This window comes from Lissotriton helveticus, chromosome 5_1, assembly GCF_964261635.1.
Source record: "Lissotriton helveticus chromosome 5_1, aLisHel1.1, whole genome shotgun sequence".
In the NCBI taxonomy this organism is placed as follows: Eukaryota; Metazoa; Chordata; class Amphibia; order Caudata; family Salamandridae; genus Lissotriton; species Lissotriton helveticus.
The window spans coordinates 1,215,178,833-1,215,197,953 of record NC_136065.1 but is presented as its reverse complement, the minus strand read 5'-3'; the positions used below and the strand labels follow the sequence as shown (position 1 = coordinate 1,215,197,953).

General features: G+C 44.6%; 1 protein-coding gene across 1 annotated transcript in view; it reads right to left on the bottom strand.

Moving 5' to 3' along the window:
* SEC23IP (SEC23 interacting protein) overlaps nt 1-19,121 on the bottom strand; it is a 374,919-nt gene that overhangs the window by 294,204 nt on the left and 61,594 nt on the right. The window contains exons 5-8 of the mRNA XM_078643931.1: nt 14,030-14,119; nt 13,679-13,799; nt 12,779-12,868; nt 10,878-11,019 (exon numbers count right to left, since the gene is read on the bottom strand). Coding sequence (XP_078500057.1) covers nt 10,878-11,019; nt 12,779-12,868; nt 13,679-13,799; nt 14,030-14,119 — 443 coding nt within the window. The remainder of the gene's footprint in view (nt 1-10,877; nt 11,020-12,778; nt 12,869-13,678; nt 13,800-14,029; nt 14,120-19,121) is intronic.

Genomic DNA, 19,121 nt, shown 5'->3' with positions numbered 1-19,121 from the left:
CCAGAAGACCTTCGTACCCGAGCCTGCAGTGTGTTTGCAAACCGGAGAAACCCCATTGAAAGTAACAGGGCGCCGACGCCAAAACAGCACTCTGCACCCGGCTGCCGTAGTGCTTCTGAGGGTACGCCTTTGGTGCTGTCTTGAACCCCCATTTGCCCTGAGCTTAAGTCCAGGAACTTTGTTTCCACAACCTTTTGGCCTGCCCAAAAGCAGCCACCAACTGGAGGCTCCTTACCCCCCATTGGATAACATTGAGTCTCAGCACTCTGCACCCGGCCACCCTAGTGCTGCTGAGGCTGTAACAAGAGTGCATCCTTGACCCTGGGGGCCCCCTGAGTCTCTCCAGAAACCCAACTCCCACAACAAAGTACTTACCTCTGAACCAATAACACTATTTTCTCTCAAAGGATAACATTAACTGTTTTTCTATGAAAAGTTTCCAACAGTAAGAAAAGTAATCTGTAAATTAATTTACTTGACATCTTATTGAAAAGCCAATACAAAGTATATGTACAAAATATTTCAAAGTATTGCATTATCAGTCATTCTACTGTACCAAACCAAAGTATATAGACAACTGCAATTCAAAACGGTATTATTACTGCCAAGTATGAATCACTTACCTGTGCCAGGCTAGCTTGGTTCTATGAAATACGATAACTAAAAGAATATTTTTTATACAAAACCAAATGGTCTGAAGTTCAGTCTGAATGTGTGCAATCATTTGTTGATTTGAGTGTGTACAACAAATGCTTAACACTACCCTCTGTTAACCGCATGCGTGCGGCCGCTTTTCCCGCTGTATGCGGCATTTTTTAAAATTACCGCGATTCGCACACGGCAGGTAACGCTGATGACGAGCTGAGCTCGTCATCAGCATGGAAGGGGTTAAAGACATACTGCTCGACTACACTACCACTACTACTTTTGCCTCTGCCTACCTTTGGTGTTCCACTGGACTCTGTGCACACTATACATCACTCTGGTATAGTATATACAGAGCCAGCTTCCTACAGTAAGCTATGTATGAAAATATGAAGAAGACAGGGTGGGTTTAGTGATATCATCTTGTTGAAGGACAACCATTAAAACCAAATGACTGCGTTCTCCCTGTTCTTACCCTTTACTCATACAAATGGATTTCCACATAATAACCTAAAGAGAGGTAAGTGAAATGTACAGAACACCTACTGAGCGCAGTTTTTAGGATGTCTACAATCTGGACTTCAATTCTGGAACCAACATCCACTGTGTAATACTTACTGAAAAGGCAAGGCTTGGGACGGGTGGCAATGAAATGTAACAAACAACTTAGTATCTCGGAATAGTAACTTGTGGCCTCTGCTGGGGCTATTGGAGCTGCTCGGCGGCTTGCGCTGATGCATCTTGGTTTTTACTTGCTTTAATTTTTCGTTGTTACCGGGGCTGCTGGGGCTAATACATTGCACGCGGGAGGGGGACTCTTCCGAATTTCATCTTTTCGCTCTTCTGATTGGCGGGGACCGTCCATGCGAGCGGTCCCACCTTCCAGGAAGTTAGCAGTCTAATCGGAGTGCCCAGGATAAAAGAGATGCTCATGCGAGCGCGCAGCGGAAGCGCACAGCGGCCGTGCCGGCGGCGCGCCTGAGGCGCGCCAAAGGCAAGCCCGTCTGCACCTGTCCGCGCTAAGGACACGCTCAGCGCCGGCCATGCTGCATCTCCTTCGGCTTATCGGGAATTAGTCGCCCGCTCCGTTACTCCAGTGGAGAACTCCATCGAATTAACAGAGAGGCTGGCGGCAGGGGGATCCCTTGTTTTACGGAGACCGCCTCGCCATTGTCTGACGTCCTTGTTAAGGATTATCTACCATGTGGGCTACTGAATGTTAGATCGTTGCCCAAGCACAGGGTTGAAATACAGTTGCTACTGGAAGTACACAAGCTTGATGTGTTGTGTATGACTGAAACCTGGACTCAGCCAGATTGTGAGGTCGACCTTGGTCTGGCCTGCCCCCCTGGGTATAAAATCCTCCATAGCAGAGACTAGGTGGGGGGGGAGCGGGGGATTGGGCTGATTTATAAAGAATCCCTAAATTTGACTATTATTGATATTGATAAGTTCGTAGGAGTTGAACTTGGAGCACTCTTGGCCAGTCTATCACTGGGATTATTTGTTATTGACCTCCAGGGGCCTTTAGTGGGCAACAGCAGCAACTACTTTTGGAGACCTTTACCAATATGGCCGCCACGCATGGTAGATTGCTGATCTTGGGTGACTTCAACCTCTGGCAGAATGGGTCCCTTACACATGTCTGGCCAATATCATTCAGTCATGTGAGGGTTTGGGCCTTCGTCAACAAGTAGTTAAGGCCACTCATATTGGAGGGCAGTTGGGAAGTTGATCAAGTGTTTATTGGAGAAGTCCTGCCCATGGACTGGACCGATCAATCAATCAATCAATCAATCATGCCATTTGTATAGCGCACTACTCACCCGGGAGGGTCTCAAGGCGCTTGGGGGGAGGGGTATGCTACTGCTCCGATCATTTCTTGATTACATTTTATGTGAACACTGCTAGTCTGGATCAGCGGGGTGGTAATCGGACAAGTGAATTTGTGGATTGGAAGGCTCTTATGCGTAAGAAGGGCCAGGATGTGGTGTTTCAGGTGGAGGATTGCTTCTCCCCGAAGCTCAAGTGGAGGAGTACTACTCCGCTTTCTGCAGGGAAATCACCCTTGCTCTTGATCTTTTTGCCCCGCTAAAGAACCATCGGAGCAGGTGTAGACCCTCTGCCCCGTGGTTCAATGAGGAATTGAAAGTCCTGAAACTTGAATGCAAGCGGGCTGAGAGGAGATGGAGGCATGGCTACCAGGATGAGGATAAGCTTTCCTGGAGAATAAAGATGGTGGAATACTGGAAGTTGATTAATAGGTCTAAAGCGGACTATTTTTCCACCCTGATACTTAATGCCCCTAATAGCGCCAGAAGCATTTTTAACATTCTAAATAGCCTGACCAATCCAGATTGCTCTAAAAATTTGATCTCCCCCTCCAAAACTCTCAGTGATAATCTGGCTAAATTTGTACACAACAAAGTTAATGACATCATTGAGGAACTGGGTGGGGTTTCTCACTCTCCTGCTGTGGTGAATGTTCTACCGCTCATTCTCGATGAGACGGAGGATACTAGCACTGTGGCTGCAGGTGCTATGTTGGAGGGGGGCACTACTGGCTATCTCTCCAGGTTCTTGCCTTTGGAGCTTGAGGACTTCTGTAGATTACATCTGGGTCTCCCTTAGATCCGATGCCCTGTAAAATCTGTTAAGAATTTGGGGCTGAGCTGTTTCCCTCGCTTCGTCTGATTTGTAATCAGTCTCTAACTGATGGAGTGGTTCTATCTCAGTGGAAGCAGGCGTTGTTGACACCCTTGCTTAAGAAGCCCTCCCTTGACCCTGAGTGCCCTAAAAAGTTTTGGCCCATCTCCCTCCTTCCCTTCCCGGCTAAAATAGTGGAACGGATGGTGAGTAGTACCCTGTCTAAATATGTAGAACAAGCTAAGCTTTTGGAGGAGGAGCAGTTTGGGTTTCGGCCAGCCCTTGGCAAAGAGACAGCCTTGGTGACCGTGATGGACGAACTTCGGGGGCGGGGAGACAGGGGTCAGGCAGCTGTACTTATTCTGCTTGACCTGTCTGCCGCCTTCGATACGGTTAACCATGAAATCTTGTTCAGACAACTTAAAGAGGCGGGAGTGACGGGCTGGGCCCTCAGATGGTTCCAGTCTTTCCTGTTAGGTAGGCAGCAGGCAGTGTCCCTCTCTTCCTATCAATCAGATTTTACCAGTTTCTCGCATGGCGTGCCACAGGGCTTGGCCATCAACCCTATTCTTTTTAATATGTATATGAAACCCCTGATGGCGGTCATCAAGCAAGACAACATTAAGATCGTTAATTACGCAGATGATACGCAACGGATTCTTTCCCTGGATGGAGTACAGGCAACCTCTTTAGATGGGTTTCATAGCTGCCTGTGGGACACGACATTATGGTTGAGGGAGAATGCGCTACAATTTAATGCGTCCAAAACGGAAGTGCTTTATTGCGCCACGGAAAGGATTCCTTCCGCGCTGCCTAGTAATTTTTGGCCTTCCGTCTCACCCAATTTGGTTCAGCCTGCTAAGACAGTTCGCAACCTGCGTGTGACATTTGATTGTAACCTCACTCTGGAGGATGTTACAAAAGTTGTAGGTTGCTGCCTGGCCATCATTGGCTCCTTACGGAAGATTTTTCCTCTGCTTCCCCCTTCGGCGCGCTCATTGACAGCACGGAGTACTATACTTAGCAGAGTTGACTACTGCAATGCCCTGCTTCTCGGGTCCCCAAAATTCCTTCTGGACAGGATGCAGAGGATACAGTCAACTGCAGCTAAATTAGTATTAGGTTGGTATAGAAGGTCCTCTACCTCGTTGGCCCTCTCTGAGCTGCACTGGCTCCCTTGGAAACAAAGAATTACGTTTAAATCACTTTGTTTAGTTTTTAAGGCCTTGTATGGAATGGGTCCTACCGCCCTTCAAAGCAAGTTCAAGTGGTATGTTCCTACCTGAAATTTGCGCTCATCTGGGGCAAAACTGTTAAAAATCCCTAGATTCAAAAAAGTTAGAGCAGGGGGCAGATCCTTTGGGGTCACGACTGCAAAGCTCTGGAACACCTTACCCATGGAGCTGAGACAAATCAGTGATCTCCTTCCCTTTAGGAGGTTAAAAACATGGCTGTTCCCCAAGATGTAGGGGCTAGCTAATGTAGCGTCTAGCGGATGTAGGTCATGTCGAGTCACTAGCGCCAGGAGGCCTGTCAGGTGATAGTGCGCTCCATAAGTATAATAAATAAATAAATAATAAATAAATAAATAAAGCAGAAGAACAGAAGTCAAAGTTCAGTGTAGCGGCCGAGAACCAGATTTCCCCTCTCACCAGCCGAAGAGTGAAGGGTTCTTTCCACTTTTTAAAAGGGTGGAGTTTACAGAAAAAGATCAGAAGGCATATTCCAAGAATATGGTGAAGACCGGCCAATGCGTTAGGGTAGGAAAGTGGTTTGTGCCTCTAGTACTTCCTAGCCCTGTGGAAAGTAGCCCGTTAGCTTAACCTCTTCCGTGCTCATGGCGAGCTCAGCTCGTCATGAGTCACGGTGCCGCTGAGCTCGTCATGACACGTGCGGCGCTCACACGTGGGGATAATTCCCCCGCTGTGCTGAGCGTTCTATGAAAGCGGGCGTGGTCATGACGAGCTCAGCTCGTCATGAGCACAGTGCCACAGTGCTGCGTGACGAGCTGAGCTAGTCACGAGCGGCGCTGTGCGCGCCCCACAGCACAGCTGGGGAATTAGCCCCGCGGGGAAGGGGGTTAACAAACCTGCAATTCATTAACACAGTGAATTATCAAGAAGGTATCCATCAATGTAACTAAACACTCAAGGCAGGCAGAGGCCACGGGAGCAAAGGCCTAATGGGATAAGGCATTGAGGACCAAATTAAGGGCCTGATTTAGAAGTCAGAGGAGGGGAACACTCTGTCACAAACAATTGATATTGTGTCCGCCGTATTACGATCATATTCTATCCTAGGGGATCATAATATGGCGGCTGGGATATCCATCGCTGTCACGTTTGTGACAGAGTATTCCCTTCGCCGACTTCTAAATCAGGCCCTAAGACTGGTGAGATCGCCTAATTAGGATATATCTAATGAACCTTCCAAAGGTAAACAATACAGTACAAAAGAACCATGACAGAGACCAGCAAAATTATACTGGGACAAAATACAGAGTTAATTGCTGTCCCCGATGGCAAAACAGGAACACTATATTCATCTGCTCTTTTCTTCTGGTGTCATTTCTGGTGGTCTGAAATGACCAACCAATTCTCCTCACAAAACAAACACAAATGATTACTAAATCATCATAAAAGAGACTATCAAGTACAGGGACAGTAGGAAAGGAGAATTGGACCAGTGAGCTGACACAGCAAAAATGCCCTGGCAAGAAAGGTAACGAGAACCATACACAAGAGATGGCAGGCCCAGGTACCATGTTCAGTTGGCCAACAATTATGCTTCAAGAAGCATGCTGCAAAGACAACTTGTAGTGAACACATAGTTCACTTAAAAGTTTGAGATGTACAGGAGTGAAAGTGTGCGTTTGTGTGAGCTCCAATTCATATCAGAAAGTTGCCCCTTCCATTGAAACACCCATTCAGCAGAAATACTTGCAGCGGTTGCCTGGGATATTCAATTCTATTCCGGGGAACCACGCAGTGATACAAGTGTAGAGCTCACTTGAGATCTGCATGGTGCAGTGCAGTCAATCTGTCCAATTGGACATTTTGTTTCCCACCTTGGTGGGTATAGAGTAATACAGCTCTCTTCAGGGTATAGTGTAACATATGTATTCTTATATGCGCACAAATGAAATTGGATCTACCAGCTTGTTCATGTAATATACTGTCATCATGCTGGTACATAACATGACAGGAAAGCGCCCTGAACTAGAATAATTATACTGTGCACCAAGATATTCAGAGGAATTTATCCTTTTTTTCCACTGGCAAGGCAATGGAATGTAATGCCTCAAGAATGTAATTCCATAGCAATACCTCGAGGGAAATGCTAGGATTTCTGTATTTATAGACTAAAAGTGCACCCTAAAGGTATGTAAGAATAAGGTGCCATTCAATTAAGGTTTTGGTGAAGTCTAGATGTGATGGACTGCCAGATGATTTTCCAAATATCTCTTTAGGAATCATTAGAGAGACTGGGTATTGGTCATCCTGAGGTAACTGTGCTAGTTAAGCGACAAAGAAAAAAAACAGTCACAGGTGTAAGACAGGATGCACAGCCACTGAAAGAAAACAGTGGTCTATTACACCAGACACTATGGTGATGTTTCAAGCATTATCAGTGCACCTGATGGAGCGAGATTTGGAAATAAAATTATTTCAACTCGTGAAGTCACACTTTCATAAAATGAAATAATTCTACTAACGTTTTGTGCTGTGTGTGAATTAATTCAACCTAGTTTAAAGTTGCATTACACTTGAAAGTACACGCGGGATATTAATATGTGTGCTCATAAATGTGCATTATGTTGCATTTCCTTGTTCGTAAAAAAAATAAAAAAAATTAATCGTGTCTTTTGTTGTGTCATAATTAACTGCAGCTGTTTAAAATAAATGGCATGTGCTTATTTTGCTTCCTTGTCTATGTAGTGTCACTCTATTCTCTATAGGTGCATAAAGAACCTTGCTGGATTAAATGAAGAATGGTAGATATAAAATGCTGCTTTATTGGTGCATTATAGCTAGGTAATTTAGACTAATGGGTTAATCATTAGCTATGGAGGGTGGCAACAGAACAAACTATATTACTCACATTAATTATTCTTTTGTGTTTGTTTATATGCTAGTTTTTGAAAAAGCTTTGGGCCTAGTTAAAACTCACGTTTACTAATAATCTGCTTGGAGCCAGAGAGAGTCCATGTTGGCAGTGATTTCCTCCTGTCCTGAAACAAATTTGTCGTGCTGAGCTGACAGTCTCTTGGTCGAGCAAGGCCAAGGCCAGGAACCGACAAAAAGGCCTGAAACAAATTACGTATCTGAGGAAGCCAAAATCTTTCCTTGTATCTAATGTTGCGAACTGGAGGAAGCTGCGTTGTTCGAAAATTAAAGACAATGGTCTCTAAGAACGTGACGGAACTGTGATTCTAAAATGTGGTGACATGCCACTTGTCACTTTTGGACCAATGGGACTCCGATTTTCAGCAGAGAAAAATAAATTTTCTTAGATTAGTTTAGCATAGAAAGGTATAAAAACTCTTGCCCCGTGGAAGAGTTACTTCGCTTCTTTTTACAGACCATTTGACGAGGGTGTCGTGCGGACGAACTTTCCTTGGGATACGCAACAACCCTCAAAGACTTTTATTCTTTAATTCTTTATTATAGATAGCATTAGTTAGGGACTTAGGTTTTAAAAATGCTAATCTAATACTTATCAATTTGCAATAATATTTTGATTCATAATAAAACTGTCCTAACCATTTGCAATGATTCAAATAAAAATGCATTAATAAAATTTCTAATACATTTTCCAAATGAGTAGCTAATAAATACTTTGGAAAACAAGCTGGTCTTGTTATTTCATAAGTTTAGGTTACCTATAGCTAGATCTTATCGCCACAGTGGCTTAATTATTTTGTAGGGTTTGTAAAATATGATGAATTCATTCACAGCGGTTGTATATAAATGTATATAATTTGTGAATAGGTTAATTAGGTCACATGATTCAGCAGGACAAATTATGTCATGTTAGATTTATGGGCCTTATGATTGATTATTGATTGATGGTGTATATTGTGGAGTTGGGTAGCGTTGCTTATGACATATTTCCTATAGCCCGCTGGATCACACCCACAAGTCATGCATGCTCCTTGATAAGCACATGGAGTGCTCTCTGAGCCAACAATTCTGTTTTGCATTTTTAGCTGCATAGTCCTTAAGAGACCCTCTAAGAGGAAAGAAGTTGCTCTGTTGATACTTTAAGTATTTACTTAATGCCTGAAAACGGTCTGATCAATGTTTTTGGCAAACCCACAGACTGTGGACAGATGATTTCTGTCATTGCAAACACTACCGGAGGTGCATTCTGTTAATACATTAAGTGTCTGGCACAAAGAAAAAGGGCCACACTAAACATACGGTTTTTTGGCCACAAAGGAAATATCCTTCAAGTCATACTGTGCCCGATCCCAGGCCACTTCATAGCTGTTCGTTGATTAGAGTTCACGCTTTTGTACCACCACCTTTGAAGGAGCCTCTGCCCATTTTTACCCTTCTAGCAAGTAGTACTGATCTAAACAGGAAACAACCATTACAACGCTTTTACCCGACATGCCATTAAAATGACGATGGCTTGCTGTAGCAGGTATAAGGTGTTGGATTTAACTCGAACACCTTCCCTGCTGTTGCACAGAGTGGAGTTGGAAGAGTAAATTATACTATTCCAAACTCCAGCACACACCCCGACAGCAAGTCAGGGGTTAAAATTGCATTGAAACGGCATGCCGGGTAAAAACATGCATTGTAACATCATACAACCATCTAAACAACTTCAGAATTCATCTTTTTGTATGCCATTGCCACCACAGCTTTCAAAGAGCAGTTGTCCTTTGCTAATTTTACTTCAGTCTTATAGAGCAGCACAAGTTGGTACTGGTTGCTCATAGGAGCTAGGCAGGGGCAAGCAGACTTCTTGTGGATACTCTCAGCTGTGGGTCTTTTAAAGGTAAAAGGGACACCTCCCCTTCTATGGTAAAGAGTTCCAATCTATAATGGGGCTGCTTAATGGCCATGCAGCACATTCAATTCTGGGTTTGGAGTTTTAGGCAGAAGGTTTATATTTTAAGTTGACAAGTGCCCACCGCCTCCAAACGAACTCACCCTATGGTGGGATTAAGTATTAGGGATTTAGATCTGAACATCGCTGCATCCAGAAATATAAGAAGGCGGGGTCTCTGCACCTAGCAGTATTAGGGGGCAGAAACCTTGGGGTACATCGGACCAAGAATATTATGGGTGAGTGACACTCATCTTCCATCTTCCATGGTTACCCAGGGTACATAAATGGTAGAAGACCCAAATGGATTAATCATGGAGAAGAGCTCAGAAAAGTACAGATAAACTATGCCTTCTATACATGTTTGCAGAGAACAGACCATGTAAGGAAAAAGCTAGAGTATGCTAACTCGCCGCTAGAATGTTGCCTCTGTTAAACACTTGAGCCACAAGGTTTGTTGCGCATTGGGATACTCGAGCCCCCCAAACATCAGTGTTACTGATATTGCAGTATCAGAGTCTCTGCCCTACAAATCCTCCAACCACTTCACATACAATTTCATTGTGACACACAAAGCCCCAGCAGACGGCACAATAGGATCAGTGATCACGGTTTGTCTAAATGTGAACATTACTTCATAGCACAGTAAATGGTGGCATGGGTGTTAGGGTACCCAAAGACTCCATCACTATGAAGACATAGGTCCACAGTTGTTGTAATACCATTTCCTTGACACAGATCTGCGAGCGACAGAAGAGTAGCAAAAGCCACACCAGTGTTGTTACTAAATCAAAAAAAAAAACATGAAAGAAATAGAAAAATGGATGACTACTATTGATGCAAATGAGGCCGAGAAGAGATGGGCACAAGTGAGCAGCGCGTAAGCTCCAACCCTCATGTTTTAGTGGTAGCAAAGCACTAGTTTTAGTCATGTTAATCAATTGAGATTGAGATTGGACCTCCCACTATCAGGACCTCAGTGGGCTTGGTGAGTAAATATTATGTGTACCTAGTAGCGAAATAGGAGTAGGCTAAATCTCCAGATGGAAAATAGCACAGAGAACCTCACAAAAGAGCAGACATATAAAAGCAACTCGCCATCCAGAAACAACATGTGCAACCTCCCAGAAAACAGCACATTTAAACTCACCATGAAAAAGGAAATCCCCCTACACTGCGTAAGAAATCAAAATGTGAACCCCAACGTGTCAGAGTAATGGTGTAGAGACACAAGGATATTCCACCAAATTATTCCTTAAAAAATATCATGCTACCATAGTATGAAGTGAAAAATACAGAAGACCAAAATATCGAAAAAGATAAGAAGACAGGCGGAAGCGAACTCTACTTAACTCCACATATATGTAACCATAACACTACATACATCTTCTAGTTATGTACATGTCGAGTTAGGAATAAAAATCTATACTAACCTGTATAAACTTACCATCTCGATATTCTGGTCCTCGATATTACAGTAGCTTGTTATTTTTTAAACTGAACCAAGGGCACCTTATCAAACTGACCTGTCCACATCAGAGGCATCCCCATGGAGCGAGTCGTGCCAGTGAACAGGCAAAAACTCCACGCGGCTCACCTTCCCCTCCTCCAGCGGCTTCTTATAGTGTGTCTGGAGAAGCTTTAGAGATACCATCCTGAAATCATCCACTACAAGAGAGGCATTAGAAGCATTCAGTGAATCATGACAGTGAAAGCGAAAGTTACAAAGTGGCACTAAATTGGCTGGCTAACCTTGAGATGACCTGTTGCGAGGTAAAGAGATCATCAGGTTGGCTGGCATGTCTGTAACACTTAATGGTGAAGCCTGGTACCTGTTACAGTGTATTTACTTGTTTCACCCATACACAGAAACAGGAACAAAAAATGTTAAGAAAATAAAGGATTGCAACCCTTTGTCATAGCAACTATTTCACTGCCCACTCTTGACTCGCAGACCCTACCAACTTTGGTCTTTAAATTTACCCTTACTCACTCAGTACTACTTTCACAGCGGGTCTGACTAAAGCATTTTTAATTAATTTACAGTTTGCTATTTACTACGTTGCTAGGGCTGTTCCTAGCATCAACAATGATTTCCGTATTTAATGGCTTTCTAATATGTCTGAGCACCCTGTTTCAATCTTTATTATGACCTGTAGTTTGAGTAATGCTCTCCCATCGGGTAACATGTCTTCTAGTTTTAAATCTGCCTGCTATCATCGTTTTAATGCTTGCGAGAGTTTTCACGGGCCAGTCAAAAAATTCATGAGATTCCACCTTGCATCTGCGAATTTATGTTCACATTATTGAGACTCTCGTATGTTTCAGTATTCTTTTAGATAAGAGGCCTCTACATATGGGCACTTAACCCCAGATGAGGTCACCAAATCAAGTTACAATATCACTGGAAGCTCCTAGAACTGGTTGCAGTGCTCAAGGTGAATCAAAATACTGAGACGAGGCCTCTAAAACTGTTTGTATTCCTTCAGACAAGAACCTGCCATTAATGCGTACAGTTAAAATAACCGTCCTTTCCGGATGATTTAAAGTTCCCTGGGCTTTCAACCATTTCTGTTTAGCAGCTCTATCTTTCACAGCTTTACTAATGTTGTGTTCCAATCTGGTGCCAATATCAAGGCTCTTCAATCTGTTTTTAAGTCTCTGTACGGAACAGCAGAGAAGGCTGTGTCTTAATCACTTTCACTGGCACTCATTTCCCTTATAAAACCACAATGTAATTCACTATTTCAAATTATTTGATTATCGTTGGTTTTAAGGGTTTCCACTAATATGTAATAATGAATATAATATTTTCAATTGGAAAAGATTATTAAATGTTCAGTAATGTTGCTGTTTATCAGTTTGTTTTCCACGCATTGAAACTGTGTGGAAATAAACGAGAAATAGGCCAATGACTAACACTAGCAAGAAAGATCAGCAGCTATCACCTTCAAATTAAAAAAATGAATCTCACTAAATGACAAAAGATGAACGATTGCTAAATAGTACACATGGAGTAGGGGAACGTCCCAAAAAAAAAAAAAAAGAGCTCAATGTTAACAGAATTTACTTTTCTGATTAGGAAGAAGTCTATGAAACCATCGTGGTGGGATGTCCATCCTGTGGCTAACCATGGAAGTCTCCACCAGCATCAACAACCATTGAGAAGCATTTCAAGCAGGCAGATTTAGATCAACAAGCAGAAAGGGGCGCAAGGGTTACCAGTTTGTGTGGATTATATTTTGAAGAAACAGCATTTCAGTTTAAAGCAAAGTATAGTACCTTTTGCTCAGGTTGCAGCACAGCAAGATGACATGATCAAGGATAATCATGCAGCAAAAACATCTATGCACCCAATCCGGAGTAACATGGTGAGTCTGAATGAATATTCCCTATAAGATTCCACAGGAGAAGTCACTGGACTTACCGCATTCCACAATGCTTCGGAATCGTAGGTCACAAACCGGGCCAATTCCATGAACCATAAACACCAAGTGGTCGACCGCAGGGACCTCACCTGCAGAAGATAGAAAGTATGTGTTATCTGGAAGCTAAAGAGGAAAGACTCATCTTCTAACCATTAAACATTTTCCTGCTATCAAACTACGACCATCAAAGAAAGGCTAGAAGGCGAATAAGAGTTCTGTATATAACAAGGAGATGGCCATAGGAACAATAACCTGGGAAAAGGACTGCAGGATTTATAACCTGGGAGGAAGGGATCACTCGTGTACAACAGTTCAACAGGCAGACAAATTCTTCTGCTGGGCCACAGGCCTGTTTGGCCTCTGCAGTAGTCAACAAATGATCCTTTCTGGTACAGGCCAATTGTACAGACTTGTGTGAAACATTCAGTGGACTCTACCATAAGGAAGTGCTCTCCTGGATTGCCTAGCTGACAGCGGTCTCTACATTCATTTATCACAAAGGCTCCTTTAAACTTTAATACGCGAGTTCGACTCCTTATTTGTAAAACATGGGGAGGGAAATGCAAATATATTGGCGAAAATATGTCTGAATTTTCGAAAGACACCTACAGATGGTTTAATGCATGCAATTTGTTTCAGCTAAAAGGTTACACAGATAAAACAATACATTCTTACCTTCAGGACGATTCACTGGTCAGCTAGTTGCACATAACAGCATTGTAGCATTGTCTGAGCCATATTGTTTTACAGGACCATAACAAAGCAGTGTGAGGCAGAAGAATAACAACACAATATGCAGTTCTCCACAGCCATCTACCAGTCGGCAGATTGGGCTACTTCTATAATCTTCTCCATTGCCACTGCTACAGAAGAAAACAGTCTAAACCCTGTTTACGCACCATCAGGTATTTCATCATGATCATCATCGATTCCACGTTTTACGACTCGTGGCCTTGTCTGCCCATCTTGAGTGGTGCCCCATTCATCAGGAACTGAGGATGGCTGGAACTGAACAATAACCTGCCAAAGACAGGAAGTATTTTGGTGCGTTTCAACAAATATGAAGTGTTTTGAGTAAACATCAGAAAGACGCTATTACTACACATTAGAAGTGGTGTATTTTGAAAAGCTAATCTTTATACCACATTGAACGTATACACGTCCACATGCCAATATCTGGTTACTTGCTTCTCAATTGACTAAATGAGTTCTATTAGAGGGGAGAACAAACACACATACAGCAAAGTTACCTTGGGATTGTGCATGACAATTGTTTCTCCGCTAGCAAACTCCAGCCGTTTATGCCATTGGTTACCCGTCACAGCTTTTTTGTACTCAATCTAAAATGAAAACACAAAACACATAAGGACACACATGACATTATTAAACAAATCAAGGGCTGGTCATTGCAATGGTTACAATAGTAGGGCCAGAGAAGGATGCTGAAATCTAGGCAATACATACTGATAAATTACCATACATGAAGAGAATTGTACAAAACATAAAGAACACTAGGTTGAGAATTCCCATCACTCCTTCATCTAACTAAATCTTGCAGAAATTAACAAATGATAGCAATGGCCTTGGATGCCAAAATGGCGTTCGACTCGGTGGAGTGGATCTACGTATTTGCAGTCCTGGAGAAGTTAGGCTTCTGCCCTAAATTGAGAGTGTGGATCAGATTACTCTATCAGGCCCCTATGGCAAGGGTGAGGGTGAACGGTATCATCTCCCGTAGCTTCCAGCTTAGGAGAGGTACACAACAGGGGTCTCCACTATCTCCTATGATATTTGCTTTTGCCCTTGGACCATTAGCAGTATGGATTTGCTGAGACTCCTTGATATGGGGAATTCTCCATTTCTCCCATCCTCCCAGGGAGGATGGGAGGAAAGAATCTCCCTATACACAGACGATATACCCCTGTTCTTGGCCAGACCTTTACCCTCTATACATCGTGTGATGCACATATTTAGGGTGTTTGGGGAACATTCAGGTAATACCATTAACTGGACCAAGTTGGTGATATACTCCCTGTCGGGAGAGGCTCCGTACCTGCTTCGTAATTGCCTAGCTCCGCCGAGTATGGGAGGATTTAGATATTTAGAAATCTGTATTACATGAGACCAGCAAGATTTCTTTCGGCACAATTTGGACCCACAGCTTGAACGATTGCGAGCAGGTGTGTCACACTGGGAGTCGCTCACAATAACAATTATGGGTAGAGAAGCTCTACAAAATGATGGCCCTTCAGCAATTGCTCTATGTGACACAAAATCCGCCCAGTACGATCCCACAGGAAACATTTAGGCAAATTGACCAGACAGTCCGCAGATTACTCTTGACGGGCAGGGCTCCAAGTATTGCCCTAGCGAAATTACAGAAGGGGGAGTACGAGGGAGGGCTGGCAGTTCCGGATGTTCAAAAATATTACTGGGTCTCAAAGCTATTAGTCGTCAATGAGTGGGTCTTTGCTGACCAAAAGTTCCCAGCATATAGGGTGTACAGAATGGAAGCTGTCCGCGAGGATATGAATGTATGCTATATGCTAGACGAAGTGGAGATACCCGACCACAACACACGCAGGTGGCCATAGATGTATGGCATGCAGCTATGTGGTTTCTTGGTTGGAAAGGGAGATTAACGACTCAAACACCTTTGTGGTGTAGTGCGTTACTGAAGGAAGTGGGGGGCTACGTGGTTTCCAGGGATGGGGACTCCTGGGAATAGAGCACTTGAGGGATGTGTGGAGGAACCAAGCATTTATTCCATTTGCGGATCTGCAATCCGAATTTAGCCTGCTGGAGACTGAGCGCTTCCGACATGTCCAGCTGGGTCATACATTGCACTGCCACCTGCACACTGGGGAGGAGGTACCGACACGTCACCACTAGAGGACTGACTATTAACAGAGGCATTGGGGAAAAAAAGGGAATATCACTGATTTTTAAGAAACTAATGAATAATTCCCCAGACTTAGTAGGCACCCTGAAGAGGGCATGGGAGGAAGACCTGGGCAAACAGTCAGATGATGACAGGGCGGAGGCCTTACAGGCCCCCCAAGAACTGTCTATATGAATGTGATTTAGACTGGTGCAGCTTAAGATATTTCATAGAGTATCCTACGCGCAGGTCCTTCTCCACAAAACAGATAAAGCAAATTCCCCATTGTGCAGAAGGGGATGTGGAAACGAGGGGGTCTTTCTTTCACACCCTATGGGAGTGTTGAGTGATTCAGCCTACTGGACACAAGTTACAACAGTGATGGCAACAGTGAACAAGTAGTAGGGCAGGTGGAGCCCAAATGGCTACAATTGGTTATAAAAGGGGAACACGAATGGCCAAGGTACAAAGAAATTTGGCTGGGTCTGGCTGCAGGGGTGGCAAAAAGAAATATAGAGAGATCCTGGGCGGCTTCATCTGTACCTACGCTCGATGACTGGGGAAGGGACCTTGACTGGTGTCAGAGAGCACAACAAGTGGTCTGTGCAGCCAGGGGTAGCACTGAGAAATGGGGAAAAAGTGTGGGGGGACTGGAAATCCTACAGGGGTTTGAGGGCCGGGACTAGTGTTGCAGGGCCAACATGGTCAGCAGAGAAAGAGCAAACTCCGAACCGAATGATATTACTTGATAGGCTGCTCGAGAATGAGGCCTGTGATCATACCCCCACTGCTGAGGAGGGGTAGGAGAGGGTGACTATATTATTTTTTCTGTGTAATAACTTCATTGTGTGATATTAGTATGCTTTGTGAAACCAATTGTTTTTGATTACAAATAAAAAGAATTATAAAAGAAGAGAATTCCCATCACTCGGTCTCCAAGATTATCAGATTCTATATGGCATCCAGCAACAAACAGTAGTGCTGCTGCCCTGTTTCTAGCCACAAACATTGTCAATACAACAACAACTATCATTTTTTAAAACAATAGTTCACACCTAAGTACCCTTACTGTGATGATTTTTTTGGGCTTTTAAAAGAATCTTTATTTTTCCATCAACACAATTTCATACAGAGTCATTATGTCAATAACATCAACAAACAGAGTATCTCTATCCACGATTATATCATGCATTTTACAGTGCATAACATATGCGACACAGCAATCCCATCACGACATCAGTATATCACAATGCAACAGATGATACCTTCCCCCAGCATGCGTACAGTGTCAACAGTATGTAGTCGTACCTCATGCCCGGTCTATTTGGTCCCTTCTTTATTCATGGGCTATCTTCAGGGGTGGGGGGTTGTTTGTGGAGGGTCGCATAGGTTTACCCGGAATTCGTTCCACTTTCCCCATATTCTGGACCATTTTTTGGGGCATCCCCTGTGTGTGTAGACTGCCCTTTCAGCCACCATGGCGACGTCCATATCCCTTTCCCACTGTGTACATGTAGGTGAGACCGCGGAGCCCCAGTTCTTAGCTATGTTCCGCTTCGCAATCGTCGTTCCCAACGTGGCCCAGTTCTGTAATGCCAAGTTTAAGTCAGTGGGCTGCCAGATATTTAGGAGACAGCATCTGGGATCACAAGGAACGTCGGCCCCCCCACCTCCGAGATCACAGCCAGTACCCCTGCCCAGTAGCGTTGTATAGTGGGACATTCCCATATTATATGATAAAAAGTCCCTATCTGACCACAGCCTCTAAGGCAGAGTGGATCAGGTGTGTGCCCAAGCTTATGTAGCGTGGTGCGTGGGTAATATACTCTGTGTTGTACTTTGAGTTGTATAAGTTTTAGTCAAGACGGGATTGCCGCCTCCCGGGCCGATGCTAGTGCGTCCATCCAATCCGAGTCTTCTATGTCTCCCAGCTCTGCCTGCCATTTATCCTTTAATGCTACCATGGGGTAATGTTATGTTATGTTAAGGGGGTGTTTATATAGCGCACTATCACCGTAGGTATCATGGCGCTGAAGGGGTGCTGAGAAGAAACAGAGGGAATTTAGCTGGGTTGTGGGAAGAGCCAGGTTTTTAGTGATTTGCGGAATTGGATGAGAGTACCGGAGATCCTAACTGGAAGAGGGAGAGAGTTCCAGAGTTTGGGGCAGAGGACGGCGAATCTTCGACCACCAGATCTACAGAGTTTAAAGGAGGGGACCACCAAAAGATATAAGTGAAGTGATCTAAGATTACGTGAAGGACAATAGGGTCGGATGAGGGATTTCAGAAAAGCGGGGCAAGAACCAGAAAGAGACTTAAAGATGAGGCAGCCAAGCTTAAAGGCGGCCCTTAGGCTGACAGGGAGCCAATGCAGTTCGACGAGGAGGGGTTTGGCAGACTGCCACTTCGGTATCCCGAGGGCCAATCTCGCCGCCTGGTTTTGAATGATTTGCAGCCTGTAGATGGAACATTTGGGCAAACCATGATAGATGGAATTCGAGAAATCCAGGCGGGAGAGAACGAGGGCCATAATGACCTGTAGCAGGGCATCGGGGGTAAGGAGGTAGGCCACCTTCCTAATCCTGCGTAGCTGGAACATGCAGGAGGAAACCACCGTCCCCACCTGCGGCCCGAGAGAAAGCCCAGCGTCAATAGTGACCCCGAGGCTTTTCACCGAAGCTACCGGGGTAGGAGGGGGGCCAAGCTCTGCCGGCCAAAAGTGTGGACCCCAGTGGACGACGCTCTTACCCGGCAGGAGGAGCTCCGTCTTTCCTGGGTTCAATTTCAGCTGGTTCTGACACATCCACTGAAAGATATGGGACATAACTGCCTGAAAGGTGGGAATAGCAGAGGGAGAGTTAAGAGAGAAAATGAGTTGTAGGTCGTCCGCGTAGTTAAAGACGGTGACGTCCCACTGCCTCAAAGAAAAAAGAAGGGGGCGAAGATAAAGATTAAAGAGAAGAGGGGATAGAGAGGAGCCCTGGGGGACCCCACAAGGCAGGTGCTCCCTAGGGGCCCTGAATGTACCTAGGCTGAGAGACTGGGATCTCCCAGTGAGGAAGGATTTAACCCATGCCAACGCCAGGCCCTGGATGCCGGCCTGTTCGACACGGTGGAGGAGGATGTTATGATCCACCGTGTCGAAGGCGGCCGACAGATCTAATAATACCAAGGCCTGGGAGGTACCCTTGTCAGCTCCATCTCTCAAGGTATCCAGAACGGCCAGGATCACAGTCTCCGTAGAATGGCCGGGACGGAAACCGGCCTGGTTGGCCTCGAGAAAGGTGGAACTCTCGATGAACCTCGAGAGACAGGCAGTGACATGGGCTTCCAAGATTTTAGAAAGAAAGGGTAGAAGAGAAATAGGACGATAGTTCGCCGGGACGGCAGGATCAGCTCCAGGCTTCTTCAACAGAGGCACTAGAACGGCCTCCTTGAAGGAGCTGGGGACCGTCCCGGAG